This window comes from Panicum virgatum, chromosome 3K (assembly GCF_016808335.1).
Source record: "Panicum virgatum strain AP13 chromosome 3K, P.virgatum_v5, whole genome shotgun sequence".
Classification (NCBI taxonomy): Eukaryota; Viridiplantae; Streptophyta; class Magnoliopsida; order Poales; family Poaceae; genus Panicum; species Panicum virgatum.
Window position 1 is genome coordinate 15,234,981 of NC_053138.1, and position 13,410 is coordinate 15,248,390.

The 13,410-nt window shown below is 50.3% G+C and overlaps 2 protein-coding genes across 2 annotated transcripts; one reads left to right on the forward strand and one right to left on the reverse strand.

Annotated features, from left to right (window-relative positions):
* Window positions 1-2,167: 2,167 nt before the first annotated feature.
* Window positions 2,168-6,111, forward strand: LOC120697803 (protease Do-like 1, chloroplastic). The gene is made up of 8 exons (XM_039981154.1): window positions 2,168-2,692; window positions 2,790-2,912; window positions 3,815-3,986; window positions 4,549-4,586; window positions 4,680-4,878; window positions 5,028-5,180; window positions 5,533-5,667; window positions 5,746-6,111. Exons 1-8 carry the CDS (start codon window positions 2,274-2,276, stop codon window positions 5,821-5,823), a joined length of 1,317 nt encoding a protein of 438 aa, XP_039837088.1. The 5' UTR covers window positions 2,168-2,273; the 3' UTR covers window positions 5,824-6,111.
* A 1,627-nt stretch (window positions 6,112-7,738) lies between these two features.
* On the reverse strand, window positions 7,739-8,830 carry LOC120697806. The gene has a single exon (XM_039981157.1). It carries the CDS (start codon window positions 8,709-8,711, stop codon window positions 8,088-8,090), a length of 624 nt encoding a protein of 207 aa, XP_039837091.1. The 5' UTR covers window positions 8,712-8,830; the 3' UTR covers window positions 7,739-8,087.
* Between the last annotated feature and the right edge of the window lie 4,580 nt (window positions 8,831-13,410).

The following is a 13,410-nucleotide window of genomic DNA, read 5'->3' on the forward strand; positions in this document are numbered from 1 at the left end:
TCATCTTCGAATTCTGGGGTGAATATCAGCAGGTTCTTCTGTGCCGTCCGAAAATGGAAGGCGTTCCAGTGGTAGATGACGTCCTCCTCCACCTCACGCGAGGGGGGCCAGGGCGCTCCCTTTGCGCCAAAAGATTATGTAATCAGCAGCATAATTCTTTCAAAAAATGTAATCAGCAGCATACGTTGAGCGGGGATGTGGCGATGTGACGACGGCTCCGGCGACGCGACCACCGGCGGGGACAAAAGGGTGGCGGCGCGGATGATATGTCCTCCGTCCCCAGATGCAATTCGGTCACGGAGGCAGATGGACCCGTAGCCGTTGCTGGCGTTGATCAGCCGGTGTTCTTTGCTGCGTTCGGAGGCGATGAACATCCAGCCATGCGCGCCGATGAAGCGCGCGACGCCCGTGTTGCCGTGGAACAACGTTGGGGGTTGTTGGTGCGGGATTGGATTCTCCCCTTTTTGTTCTGGAAGCTGGAGGGCAGAGGAGCAGGAGGAGGAGCGTCCGTCCTCGGCCATGTTTGGATGAATGCATCAAAACTTTTTCACAAAAAGACGAATGCATGCATGAAGTACTAAACGAAGTTTATTTGCAAAACCTTTTTAGGAATGAGTGTAACTTTTCGAGACGAATCTAATGAGCCCAGTTTCATCATGATTGGCTACAGTGATGCTATAGTAACCGCACTCAATCATCTTCTAATCGTGCGGTCAAAGGCCTCATTAGCTAGAGCAACTGCTACAGTGCCATAGTTGTGGAGATAATTTTGTAATTAGACTTTATTTAATATCCCTAATTAATGGTCAAAATATCATTTCTCTCTCATCAAAACTTTTACACACCTAAACCAAACATGACCCTCGCTGGCAGAAGGGCTCGTCGAGCGACGACCGTCTTCTCAGCAGACTGGGCCGAAGCTGCAGCCCACAAGGCTGCCTACAAAGCATTTAATCTTGTTTGTCAGGTACGTACGAGCAGGTAATCAGTAGAAACTCCGGGTTTTGTACCAATTACACTATGGGAGATAATTCCAAATTACAAATGCTATATATCGACAAAGGACAAAGGGCTGGTCATACACGACTATCTAAAGTTTACACAAAGAAGATACGAAGCCTGGAATATTTATATTTGATTATGGCATGCTGAACTCACATGCATCTAGATCATTGATGAAACCTTTCTTGATCGTTACTACGCGCGTGGCTTTTTTTCCAGATTCAGCTACATATAGATAATTGTTGGCTTGCATCCTTGACAAGTTCCATGCTGGACTTTGATGCGTGTGAGAGAATAATAAGGTACGCATTTTACTTCCAAGAAATACGCACGGCCAATTGGCCATGGTCCGTGTCGAGCAGACCGTTGTGCATGTGTGTGCATGTGCAGTACCTGGACATGCTGCTGCCCACACAAGTGGATATATACTAGCAAAAAATATTCTCATCCGTTGGCCGTTGCTACGGGTATTCCATTCTTATTTGGTTGGAATTGAGAAGCAGCTCCGACATCGCCTTCCCGATCAAGGCACTCATCTCCGTTGGGACCAGAGGTGGTAATGTGATATGACTCTAATAGTCTCTTCACAGTCCAACATGATTTTTAAATATTTTAGTTCAAAAATTTATAAGATTTAGGCCAATAGTTCGGATTGGGAGTGGCGCCATCCTCATCGGATTCCCCGCTGAACAGATCGTGGTAAAAAAGCATCAGCGTGGCTGGCTAAGTGATGATTGATGACTACAGCATTCTGCTCGAACAAATGTCATGGCTTACAATAGTACTACGAGTATCGACTATGTAGGAACAAGAGCTATGACCCTAACTATACTCATCACAAAATTCTGAAAAGTAACATGACAACTTCCAGCTACTAGCACGGCGCTGTACTGGCAGCCTTGCAACGTCAGGAAGGGAATGCACGGATCATCCATCGAAGTGTTAATCTTCGGAACGGTGAAAATCTAACCGATCAGATCCCCTAATAACTATGCCATGTGCAATCTAGGGACCAAAGCTTGAGCCGTCGAGAAGCATCCACCGTCATGGACCACGGGGAGGGATGGGAAGCACCAACCCGAAGCAGCACGAACCGAGGGTGACTGTGAGCGAGACCAAAATTTGGGAAGAGACCCACCAGCCAGTAGCAGAGCGCCAAGCAAGCGCCGGCCAGCAGCGCAGCGCATCCACTCATCGTCCGGGAGCCCCCCTTCCACCACAGCCAGCAAGGCCGCGGTTGCGCTCGCCCCGCTCCCCTCCCGCACGACCAGATGGCCGCCGCCCCGTCCTCCTCTGCCGCCGCCGCCGCCTGCTTCCTCTCTTCCCCGTGCCCCCTGCCTAGCCGCCAGCGCCATTTCCCCAGGCACCTCGCGTGCGCCGCGGCCTCCAAGCACGCGCCCGCCGCTTCCTCCTCCCGCTCGCTCGCCCTCCCCTCCCCCGCGCCGTGGCCGTGGCCGCGGCGGCTAGCCGAGCTGGTCCCCGCCGAAGTGGCAGGCCGGCTGCTGTCGTCGGCCGCGGGCTCCTTCATCGTCGCGCTCGCCTCCGCGGCGCTGATCCTCGGCGACGCCGGCGCGGCCTCCGCGTTCGTGGTCGCCACGCCGCGGAAGCTGCAGGCGGACGAGCTCGCCACCGTGCGCCTCTTCCAGGAGAACACGCCCTCCGTCGTCTACATCACCAACCTCGCCGTGAGGTACGCCCACTCACGCTCGCTGGCTTATGTTTGGTGCGCCGGTGTCCTGAACACCTGATGCGAAGGCTGTGGAGGTAATTTCATCAATGTGCTGCAGGCAGGACGCGTTCACGCTCGACGTGCTCGAGGTGCCGCAGGGGTCCGGGTCGGGGTTTGTCTGGGATAAGAGCGGCCACATCGTCACCAATTTCCATGTCATCCGTGGTGCGTCGGACCTCAGGTTGGTTCACAACTTCACACGGCTGGATGCTTTTCTACTACGCTGCTATAGATTGGTGGTGCTTAGCCTTAGCTCAAAGCGTGGCAATCCTACTAAATGTAAAGGTTGCTGAAGTTTCATTATAATATGCTCTAGACTTGCAATAATTTGGAATGGACGGAGCCACGGAGGTGCAGTACTGCAAAGAGTTGTTGCCCAGTAATGGTTCATTATTAATTTGGCTCCCTAGAGACTGGCCTTGTTTGATATCTTCTAGAGTTTCACAGCTTCACTACATCTGGTTGTTAAAAGTTATGAAAAATTATATGTGCCTGCATTTACAGAAATTCTTTGGATATAATGTATTACTCTAGAAATTCTTCACACTCCACTTTCAGGTAATACTTAATGCTACCCTTGAGCATTTTTGCTGCAAAAGGTTTAATGCTTCAAGCCAAAAATGGATAAACTTCTGATTACTGCTAAACCACCTCCGTGCGTTGAATGGTCATGCTCCGCAGCAGTGCCCATCACCATGCTAATGTCAAAACTCAAATGTCTCAACTTACATAGATACACAAATAGAACAAAACATCCATGGGTGCTTCTATTTCTTTGAATATTTTCTAGATGATGATCCATAGATGTATGCAGGGGTGAGGCCACGTTATGCTAGCCTGGTGCACGTGCATGGGCACCAGGGTGAAGCTAGCTTTCGTTAGTAAACTGATTAATATTTACCATATATAGTTATTACTTGAGTGGTGCCCCACCTTGATTTTTATGTTGGCGAAGTTAGTAAACTGATTAATATTTACCATATATAGTTATTACTTGAGTGGTGCCCCACCTTGATTTTTATGTTGGCTTCGCCACTGGATGTATGGTGGCAAGGTGAAGTTACCACTGATACTTCTATACAGGGTCACACTTGCTGATCAGTCAGTGTATGAAGCGCAAGTTGTTGGATTTGATCAGGACAAGGACGTTGCTGTTTTGCGTATCAAAGCGCCAATGGATAAACTAAGGCCGATACCAGTTGGTGTGTCAGCAGACCTACTGGTTGGTCAGAAAGTATACGCCATTGGAAATCCAGTGAGTGCTTAGAACGCCTTTCTTTTTGTTGTGCCGCTTGTAATACAATTAGATTATGTGTGCATGACAGTTGATTTGTAGCTTAGAACTAGATGTCTTATCTTAAAGCTACTGTTTAGTGTTCTAATTATTAATTGCATGTTTGTTTTCCTGATTTTTTTTACTAGATGTGAGTGCTTAGAACGCCTTTCTTATTTTGACTTTGAATTCTTGATCCATGCTATAAAAATCACAAAAGGCCAAATGTTGCTTCTGTTTCATGAATATGTTATCAGGTTGCATTTAAAGGTAACAGCATATTAGATAGAGTTGCAACAAACAATATAATAGTGCTAGATAGAGAAGCAACAAACAATAATATGATTGGACAAAACATGTGTATGGTGTATGTATCGGCAGACCTAAGTTTAACAAAACTCCTGTATTGAAAGGTATGGTCTTTACTTTGTTAGGAAAATTAGGGAACTTCAGTAATTCGAGTGAGTTCTTTTGATTATGAGTACATTTGACTGATTACTTATTTATCCACAGTCTTAATGTTTATTATTTTATGTGTTTGCAGTTTGGCCTTGACCACACTCTTACAACAGGTGTTATCAGGTAGAACATTGTTCTTTAAGCTGAGTCATCTTTGGTTGATTCATATGGGAATGCACTGAGACTCTGTTTTGCTGTTTCTGCTCATTCCCCTAGTGGACTGCGTAGAGAAATTAGTTCAGCTGCCACAGGACGTCCTATACAAGATGTGATACAGACTGATGCTGCTATCAACCCTGGTAACAGTGGTGGTCCACTCCTTGATAGTTCAGGAAACTTGATAGGTGTAAACACTGCTATATACTCACCCTCAGGAGCATCATCTGGTGTTGGTTTTTCCATTCCAGTTGATACAGTATGTACATTTTTTACTCCAGTTCCCAAAAATCTGTTGCCAATAGTAGTTCACAGAAATCAGTTCAGCAGTTCAGATTTTTTTTTCCTGCTCTCTTCCTAACAGTTGAACCACGTATTTTGACTAACACAAATGATGCCTATTTTCAGGTTGGGGGCATTGTGGATCAACTTATAAAATTTGGTAAGGTGACAAGACCTATTTTGGGAATAAAATTTGCCCCTGATCAATCTGTAGAGCAGCTTGGATTAAGTGGAGTGCTTGTCTTGGATGCTCCTCCAAATGGACCAGCTGGCAAAGCAGTAAGAAGCTTTTTGTGTTTCCTAGAATTTAGAAAGAACTCAACTTGAAAGCACAGATTTCTTACACTGGGCATGATGTTAATTGTAATTATACTTCAGTTCTGCTTCAAGTCATAGGCAGCATTCTTTCAGTTGTTCATGGTCTATGCCCAGTTACAACATAGACAATCATCGGATGGGAAAACATTGTAGCTTCCATTGACTTTCCTGTGTGTTTGGTCAGAATGAAGGACAACCTAGAAAATAAAATGGACATGAAAAATTATTTGAAAGAATAATGCAGTTTTGAAACAAGTGTTTGAAGTGTAGTGCTACTGTGTCTAAAAGTTCTACTTCTAATGTTGCTTGCCAGGGTCTTCAATCAACCAAACGAGATGCCTACGGTCGGCTTGTCCTGGGGGATATAATTACCTCTGTGAATGGTACGAAGGTAACGAATGGAAGCGACTTGTACCGGATATTGGATCAGTGTAAAGTTGGGGAAACGGTAAGCTTTGACCTATGTTTACAAAAAGGACTGTTACTTTTGAAAATTGCTCAGATACTGAATTTCATGGTATTCAAGGTGACCGTGGAAGTCTTGCGTGGTGACCACAAAGAGAAGATCCCTGTGGTCCTTGAACCAAAGCCTGATGAATCATAGGAGAAACCAGGTTCATCTGTATCATATGCTCAGCTGCTTACTTAGGTGCAGAGATGCAAATTACAAGACCTTAGCATTTCGCCTACCATGGGATTCATTGTACATAATTCATACTTGTAAATCAAACTATCTCTGGTCTGGTCGAAAAGGTCATCCATGTTGGCGTCAATGCTATAGTGTGTCATGCTTGTTTTTTCTTGGCTCGCTTCAATACAGATGTCCCATACATCATACTCATATCTGTCTGGTCTGGAGCATGTATACATCCTACAGTTCTTAGATGGCCTACCTTATTAATACTGTGTTCATCAGAGAACCCTCTAGAGAAGGGAACTGCAGCTTTGATGAACTTTCTGATATCACAGATCACCTAAACCTTTTTGACCAAAATATGCGCTGCTTACTTTTTGCTGGATCACTTGGCGTCGTTGCCGTCCTAGGTGTGACCTGGAACACAGCAGCGATCAATGTGATAGCTATGCTCTGACGTGCCATGGATTGCTAGGGTTACCGCCCTAGATGACTAGAGCTCGTCGTGGAATTCGAAAATCCACACGGTTGCAGGAAAAGAGAGGACTGAAGGGGATGTTTCGTTATGCGCGACATTATAATAGCTATCGGAAAAAGGTTTTTGGGAACTAGTTAGTGTTATGGTCACATTTTCTTGCGACTAAGATGTTGCAATGGAAAATTTTCGAAAATAGCGACTGAAAATGATATGGCCCGACAGCTAGATCAATACGCCAATAATACTAGCGTTTAGCACTGCAATCAATGCCGGGTGTTGATCAATTGCATGCGGCATCGAAATCAACAGGTTTTTCCATCAGAAAGCGGTCGCGGACACATCCGGGAATAAACAACATCGTTGACGCACCCCAGGTCACGGCCGCCGCCGTCTCTTTCGATCGCGTGCCGGGTCTGTTTCGCATTAACCCCCCGGGCTTAAGCTTAGCCCCTCGCCACGCCACCACACTAATAACCCGGCTTCCTAATCACGCCTCCACCCGAACTAATGGCCGAGGTCTCTACCGTCCGGGGGGCACCACGCGCCGTCGTAGGCCGGAAGGAACACGGTTTGGCTCGAGATAGCTCTGTAATGATCGCTCTCGTCACCGGCTATACGGTCAGGCGGCGTTTCTTCGCCTGACCGCTCCGGCGAAGAAACGTCGTCGGACCTGGCAGTCGGGTGTGCGTCGGGTCGGCTGCTAGGACGGACGGCCTGGGCTCCCTGGCAGCGGTACAGCTAGTACAGCGTAGTTAAGGCGGACATGGATGCATCATGGCACGACCCGGGATTGTTAGCGCCACTAATCCGGCCGAGGAGTAAAGCTTGGGAAATGAGCGAGGGGTTGGTGCATCAGGCGACGGAAAACGACGCCACTTTTTTTTTCCCTCCTAGCCTTTGTATATGCTCGACAGTCGACACCAACTGAGTTTGCATCGTAACGTCCTCGGGAGAAAGGTGAACTTCCATCTGAAGGAAGATGCGGCGTCTTCCCTGCTGGCTGGCTCAGGTCATCTGATCTGCTGGACGACTCCATGCGCCAGGCAACATTAGAACGAAGATCAGGTAGGTGCCAGCTTACGCAAATTAAAGCGCTAGTAGTGGAGACTGGTGACGGTGAATCCGATGGGTAGAACATCGCCAGCAAAATAAAACAAACGTGAACAGACTTACAATAGATCATGCCCCATAAGTGCAAGGCTAACAATTTAGCCCATTGTTGGCTGCAAAGACTCTTTGTAGCTCATCTCTTAGCCCACTTGTATAGTGGTTTAGCTTTCCATTATTAATATATGGCCCACTTGTCTATCACACAATCTTTCTTGATTCTTGTGTCAAAGTTGGCTGTAAGTTTACAACCCACTCCCACTCTCTCCTCTTTTCTCTCCTCCACCTCATCATTCAACCTGCTTTTAGCCCATCATAATACTTGCTCTAGGCTATAGTCCAAAATATCTCTGTTCTACAAGAAAGACAGGAAAAGGAAATCTAGAGTGCTAAATAAAAACGGAGTGTGCACATAGCTAACACACTGCACCGCTGTCCTGCTACAAGCTCAGTTACACTGATGGTGTGATTATATATAAACCGATGATCATATCAACAAACAAACCAGCAAAAGTTACCAATCAATTTCAGAACAAAGTATACCACACCGACTTAATAACGACTCTACGTTACTACGTATTCGTGTACATATGTATGCAGATAGAGATAGGGTAGAACCACATCAGGAGTGTATATGTACGCCACGTCGTCAGAACGGGTGGTAGCTGCGCCGGAACACGGTGGCGTTGGCGAACAGCCCGACGAGGTCCTGCTTGTACGGCAGGAACGACCTCCGGCGCGCGCCATTGCCGGCCCCGGCGCCGCCCGCGTAGTAGCTCCAGGCGTGGCCGCCGAGAGCGGCGGCTGCGGCACCGCCGGCGCCGCTCCTCCCCTTACGGCCGGGCCGGGCGGGGGCTGCGCCGGTGGTGTTCAGGAACACGAACTTCTCCTTGCCGTCGCTCTGGCTCCGCCCGACGAGCCGCGGCCGCCAGCGGAGGACCGACCCCGTGGAGCCGCTCTTCTTGCACCGCGCCGGGGACGCCGCCGCCGACCACCCGGGGGACCACGGGCAGTACATCTCCGCCGGGACCGAGTCGAGGTCGTCGTCGTCGTCCGCGGGCGGCTGCTGCGCCGGCGCCGGGTCCCTGCCCACCAGCAGGAGCCGTCCTAGCGGCACCCGCGCAGTGGCCGTCGCCGGCTCCGGAGCAGGCGGCCGAGGCGGGGACCTCGGCCGGCCGAAGACCGGGTACAGCGCGCCCATGCGGCCGCCGCCGCCACCCGCGGCCAGAAGAGGCGGCGGGACGGCGGCGAAGGTGAAGTCGCCATCGTCCATGACCTACCTCGCGGCTCCTGCCTCTACTGCTCGCGTTCGCCCTCCGTGCCCGGACTCGGGCCACTGCCGCGTCCCATGGTAAGGTGCGGTGGCTGCTTGGCTGGGTACTCCACCGCACCAGCAGGAGCTTTGCTTTTATACGCCGCGATCGGCGCATGCATCAAGCATTCAAGCCGCCAATTAATTAAACTAAACCTTTGGCTAGCTGATGATGGAATAATCTTGACCGCTGATCACAGCGTCAGGCATCTTCGGATGGCCGTGCGTGGTCACGCGCTTTGGTTGGCGCAAGGCGAAGTACCAGTGCACGGTCGGATCAGCATCGGTAAGGCTGTGAAGTGAGATGCTGACGTGGCCGAGGTTATAGTGGGAGGGTGCGGAGGATAAGCAGAGCCGCGTGGGCGGCAAATGGCCGGGCGCAGCCCACCTGTAGAACGCGCGCCGTCATTTCTTAATTCTTTGGAACGGATTTTGCGTTAGTAGTCTCAGTGGGAGTCAAGCTGCTAACGTTTTGGGTTCAAATCGGGTTTAGTGGTTTGGCGCCGCCATTTCTTAATTTTTTGGAACGAATTTTGCGTTAGTCCAGTCTCAGTGAGAGTCAAGCTGCTAACGGTTTGGGTTCAAATCGGGTTTAGTGGTTTGGTTTTGCCTCTAGATTCTGATTGGATGGGGCAAGTGGGTTCTACGCATGTATGGTTTGGTCTGGATTGGTTTTAGGGTGCAAACAGTTTGGATTAGTTTGGATTGGTATGGTTCGCTCCCTTACACAGTCCTCACATAAAGAGCCGGATCTTAGAAATAAAACCTCGTGTTCACACTATAAAATTTTATCGAAATTAACTGAAACTTGTTGGATATGACTCAGTATAACTGGCAGCTACTCTGTGTAAAACAGTGTTGCTAGAACTACACGCGGGCTCCACATCAAGAGCCGGACCCTAGAAATAAAACCTCGCGTTCACACTATAAAATTTTATCGAAATTGACCGAAACTTGTTGGAGATGATTCAGTATAACTGGCAGCTACTCTGTGCAAAGCAGTGTGAGTAGAACTACACATGGGCGCACGTCAAGAGTCAGACCCTAGAATTCACACTATAAAATTTTATTGAAATTGACTGAAATTTTTTGAGATGACTCAGTATGACTGGCAGCTACTCTGTGCAAAGCAGTGTAGCTTGAACTATATGTGGACCCCACGTCAAGAGCGGAGCCACTAAACTAGTTGGAGAGAATTTGACAGTAGTTGGAGAGAATTTGACATTAGTTTGAAACCGGTTTGTTTGGATTGAAATTATTAGTTTGGTTTGCTTTGGAGGAAGAGAGCAAGTAGTTTGGATTAGTTTGGGTGGAATAGCAAGTGGATGGAGTTAGTTTGATTTCTAAAGTATATTAATAATGAAATAGTTTGGTGTGGTTTTGGTTTGGTTTCCAAACCACTACCAGGTTGAAGTGGGAGTTTCATGGGCACAGATATCTAGATTGGAAACTAGGTAACTGTGCCAGATGAATTTTATAGTGATGAAATTCTCCTCACATCCCATGAAACTCCAACCTTTCTCTCCTTGCCACGTTAGCAAAATTGATGATAGTTAATGTCATGAAACTCTCCATGAAACCCTCACTGAGACTGACATTAGTTCTCACTGAAATAAAAGTCCATAATTCGATGTTTTTTTTAAGGAAATCCATAATTTGATGCTCGTAGCCTGCATTTGTTTCCTGTCTCTTTTGTCTGAGGGAATTATGACATCCGTTTTCTAATTATTTTTCCACTTGCATGTACAAGAAATATAATGTCCATTTCCTGACTGCTACTGCTGGGCCTCCAAATCACAGCAACCGGTAGCAAGCAGACAAGCTGCAAGCAGTCGGCGATCCCCCGGTTGGTCTTACGAAAACGATTGCCGATAATCGAGAGGATACGAAAACGATTGCCGATAATCGAGAATCCTCTGTAGAGAATTTGTCGTACGATGATATCTAAACCCTGGATCAGATTATTTGCATATAAGCTGCGGGTAGGCGAATCCTCTGTAGCCTTCTTCTGTTCCTTTTGTGTGCATCGCCAAGGAGCTAACCTGAGTCCCTGATGTGCGTGATCGGCATCTAGCAGAGCAGCGTGATCGGCATGTGCCGATGTGCCCCACCTACAGGGGCCCAGGCCTGAAAGAGTTTGCACCACAATGTATGATTGTATTGATCTCATCACATGTACATATACAAGAGCCGAGCAACTGCCGGTGAGCGCGACGCGCGGGCGTGGCGAGCAAGACGCGGCGCTGGGCATCGTGGGCGCGCTCCAAGCGGGCGCACGACCAGCGGACTAGCTGTTAAGAGAGTAACTGCAAGCAAGCGGCCTAGACGAGCGCAGCACTAGCCGCTTTGACCCCCCCAGTTGGAGCATCCCTGACAATGCTTAAACTGGATCGAAAACCCTCAAAGAGCACAGACGATAGGCCCTTGGTCATGATGTCGGCGAGCTGATGTTATGTGGGAACGTGTAGAACACGGACGTCGCCCACAACAACCTTCTCACGGACAAAATGCACATCCAGCTCGACGTGTTTTGTGCGACCATGATGAACCGGATTCTCAGATAGGTAGCTGGCGGAGACATTGTCACAATAGACAATGGTGGCCTTGTCCACGGGAACACTGAGCTCGGTGAGGAGATGTCGCAGCCAGCAGCATTCGGCGGTGACATTGGCGACGCCGTGGTACTCCGCTTCGGCGCTTGAGCGAGACACGACCGCCTGGCGTTTGGAGGACCAGGAGATGAGTGAATCGCCAAGGAACACGCAGAAGCCCGATGTAGAACGGCGTGTGTCGGGGCAGCCGGCCCAATTGGCGTCGGAGTAGGCGACGAGCGACGGTGAGGTAGAACGCCGGAGCTGCAGACCCATGTCCATGGTGCCATGGACGTACCGGAGCACGCGCTTGACGAAGGACCAGTGGACGTCCCTGGGATCGTGCATGTGGAGGCACGCTTGTTGGACGGCATAGGTGACGTCGGGGCGCGTGAGCGTCAGGTATTGAAGAGTGCCGACGATGCTGCGGTAGAACGTTGGATCGTCGAGCGCACGGCCGTCGTTGCCGGACAACTTGGCCTTGGTGTCCACGGGTGTGGCTGCAGGTTTGCAATCCTGCATGCCGGCGCGTTCTAGGATGTCGGCAGCGTACTGCGCCTGGGAGAGGAGGAAGCCCGTGTCGGTGCGCCGCACCTGGATGCCGAGGAAGAAGTGCAGCGGCCCGAGGTCCTTCATGGCGAACTGAAGACGAAGTTGGCCGATGACGTGGTGCAGGAGGCGCGTGGACGATGCAGAGAGGACAATGTCGTCGACGTAGAGGAGGAGGTGTGCCTCGTCGTGGCCGCGCCGGTACACGAACAACGAGCTGTCGGCCTTGGACGGTGTGAAGCCCAGCTGGTGAAGATGTGTGGCGAAGCGTTGAAACCAGGCTCGCAGTGCTTGCTTCAGCCCGTAAAGGGACTTGCGAAGGAAGCAGATAGCATCGGGCCGAGCCGGATCGGCGAAGCCTGCTGGCTGTTGGCAGTAGACCCGCTCAGTGAGATCGCCGTGGAGGAATGCGTTTTTCACGTCGAGCTGGTGTTCGGGCCAATTGCGCGCAGCAGCAAGATGCAATATAGTGCGGATGGTGGCCGGTTTGACGACGGGGGAGAAAGTCTGATCAAAATCAAGACCAAGACGCTGAGAGAACCCACGAACGACCCATCGAGCTTTGCGGCGTTCCAGCGTGCCGTCGGCGTGGAACTTGTTTTTGAAGATCCATTTGCCGGTGATCACGTTGGCATGGCTAGGCCACGGGACAAGCTGCCAGGTGCCATTGGACAGCAGGGCGTCGTATTCATCTTGCATTGCTGCGCGCCAGGCCGGATCTTTTAGAGTGGAGTGAACAGATCGAGGCACGGAGTCAGCGGTGGCAAGATGAGCATATTTGGGGTTGGGTTGGATGATGCCAGCTTTGCGTCGTGTGACCATAGGGTGGCCTGCAGGGGCAGGGGTAGGGGTGCCGATGCGGTGGGGAACGCAAGAGGCGTGGCAGCTGTGGGAGGGGAAGATGGTGAGTTGTGGATGGGTGATGCTGGAGCTGGTGCAGGCAGGGCATCCGGCTCAGGAGCGCCAGCAGGCTGGTGAGCATGATGATCACCTGGCGAGACGGCCGCGGGAGGCGGGACGGCGCGGCGCGGCACGGGCATGGGAATTTGTTCGACCAAAACCTGTGGTGGGGGAGGGGATGATGGGGGCTGGCGGAAGGGAAAGACGTGTTCATCGAACACGACGTGACGCGAGGTGAGAACGCGGCGAGTCGAGGGATCAAAGCATCGATAGCCCTTGGTGTTGTCCGGGTAACCGATGAACACGCAAGGCACAGAACGTGGTGCGAGTTTGTGCGGAGCCGTCGCGTTGGTGTTGGGGAAGCATCGACAACCGAAAACACAAAGACAACCGAAAACACAAAGATGATCGTATTCCGGGTGCTGGCTGAACAGGAGAAGAAAGGGGGAAGCATGAGCACGCGGTGTGCAAGGTCTTCGGTTGACGAGATAAGTGGCTGTGTTCAGCGCATCAGGCCAGAAGGAAAGGGGCATGGCTGTGTGCAGAAGCATGGTGCGGACGCAATCGTTGAGGGTGCGAAGAATGTGTTCCGCACGGCCGTTTTGCTGCAACGTGTAGGG

Coding starts and splice junctions, on each gene's coding strand:
- LOC120697803 (XM_039981154.1), top strand. CDS start 2,274: ATGGCCGCCGCCCCGTCCTCCTCTGCCGCCGCCGCCGCCTGCTTCCTC. Junction 2,913..3,814: donor CGTGGTGCGTCGGACCTCAG/GTTGGTTCACAA, acceptor ACTTCTATACAG/GGTCACACTTGCTGATCAGT. Junction 4,587..4,679: donor CTTACAACAGGTGTTATCAG/GTAGAACATTGT, acceptor TCATTCCCCTAG/TGGACTGCGTAGAGAAATTA.
- LOC120697806 (XM_039981157.1), bottom strand. CDS start 8,711: ATGGACGATGGCGACTTCACCTTCGCCGCCGTCCCGCCGCCTCTTCTG.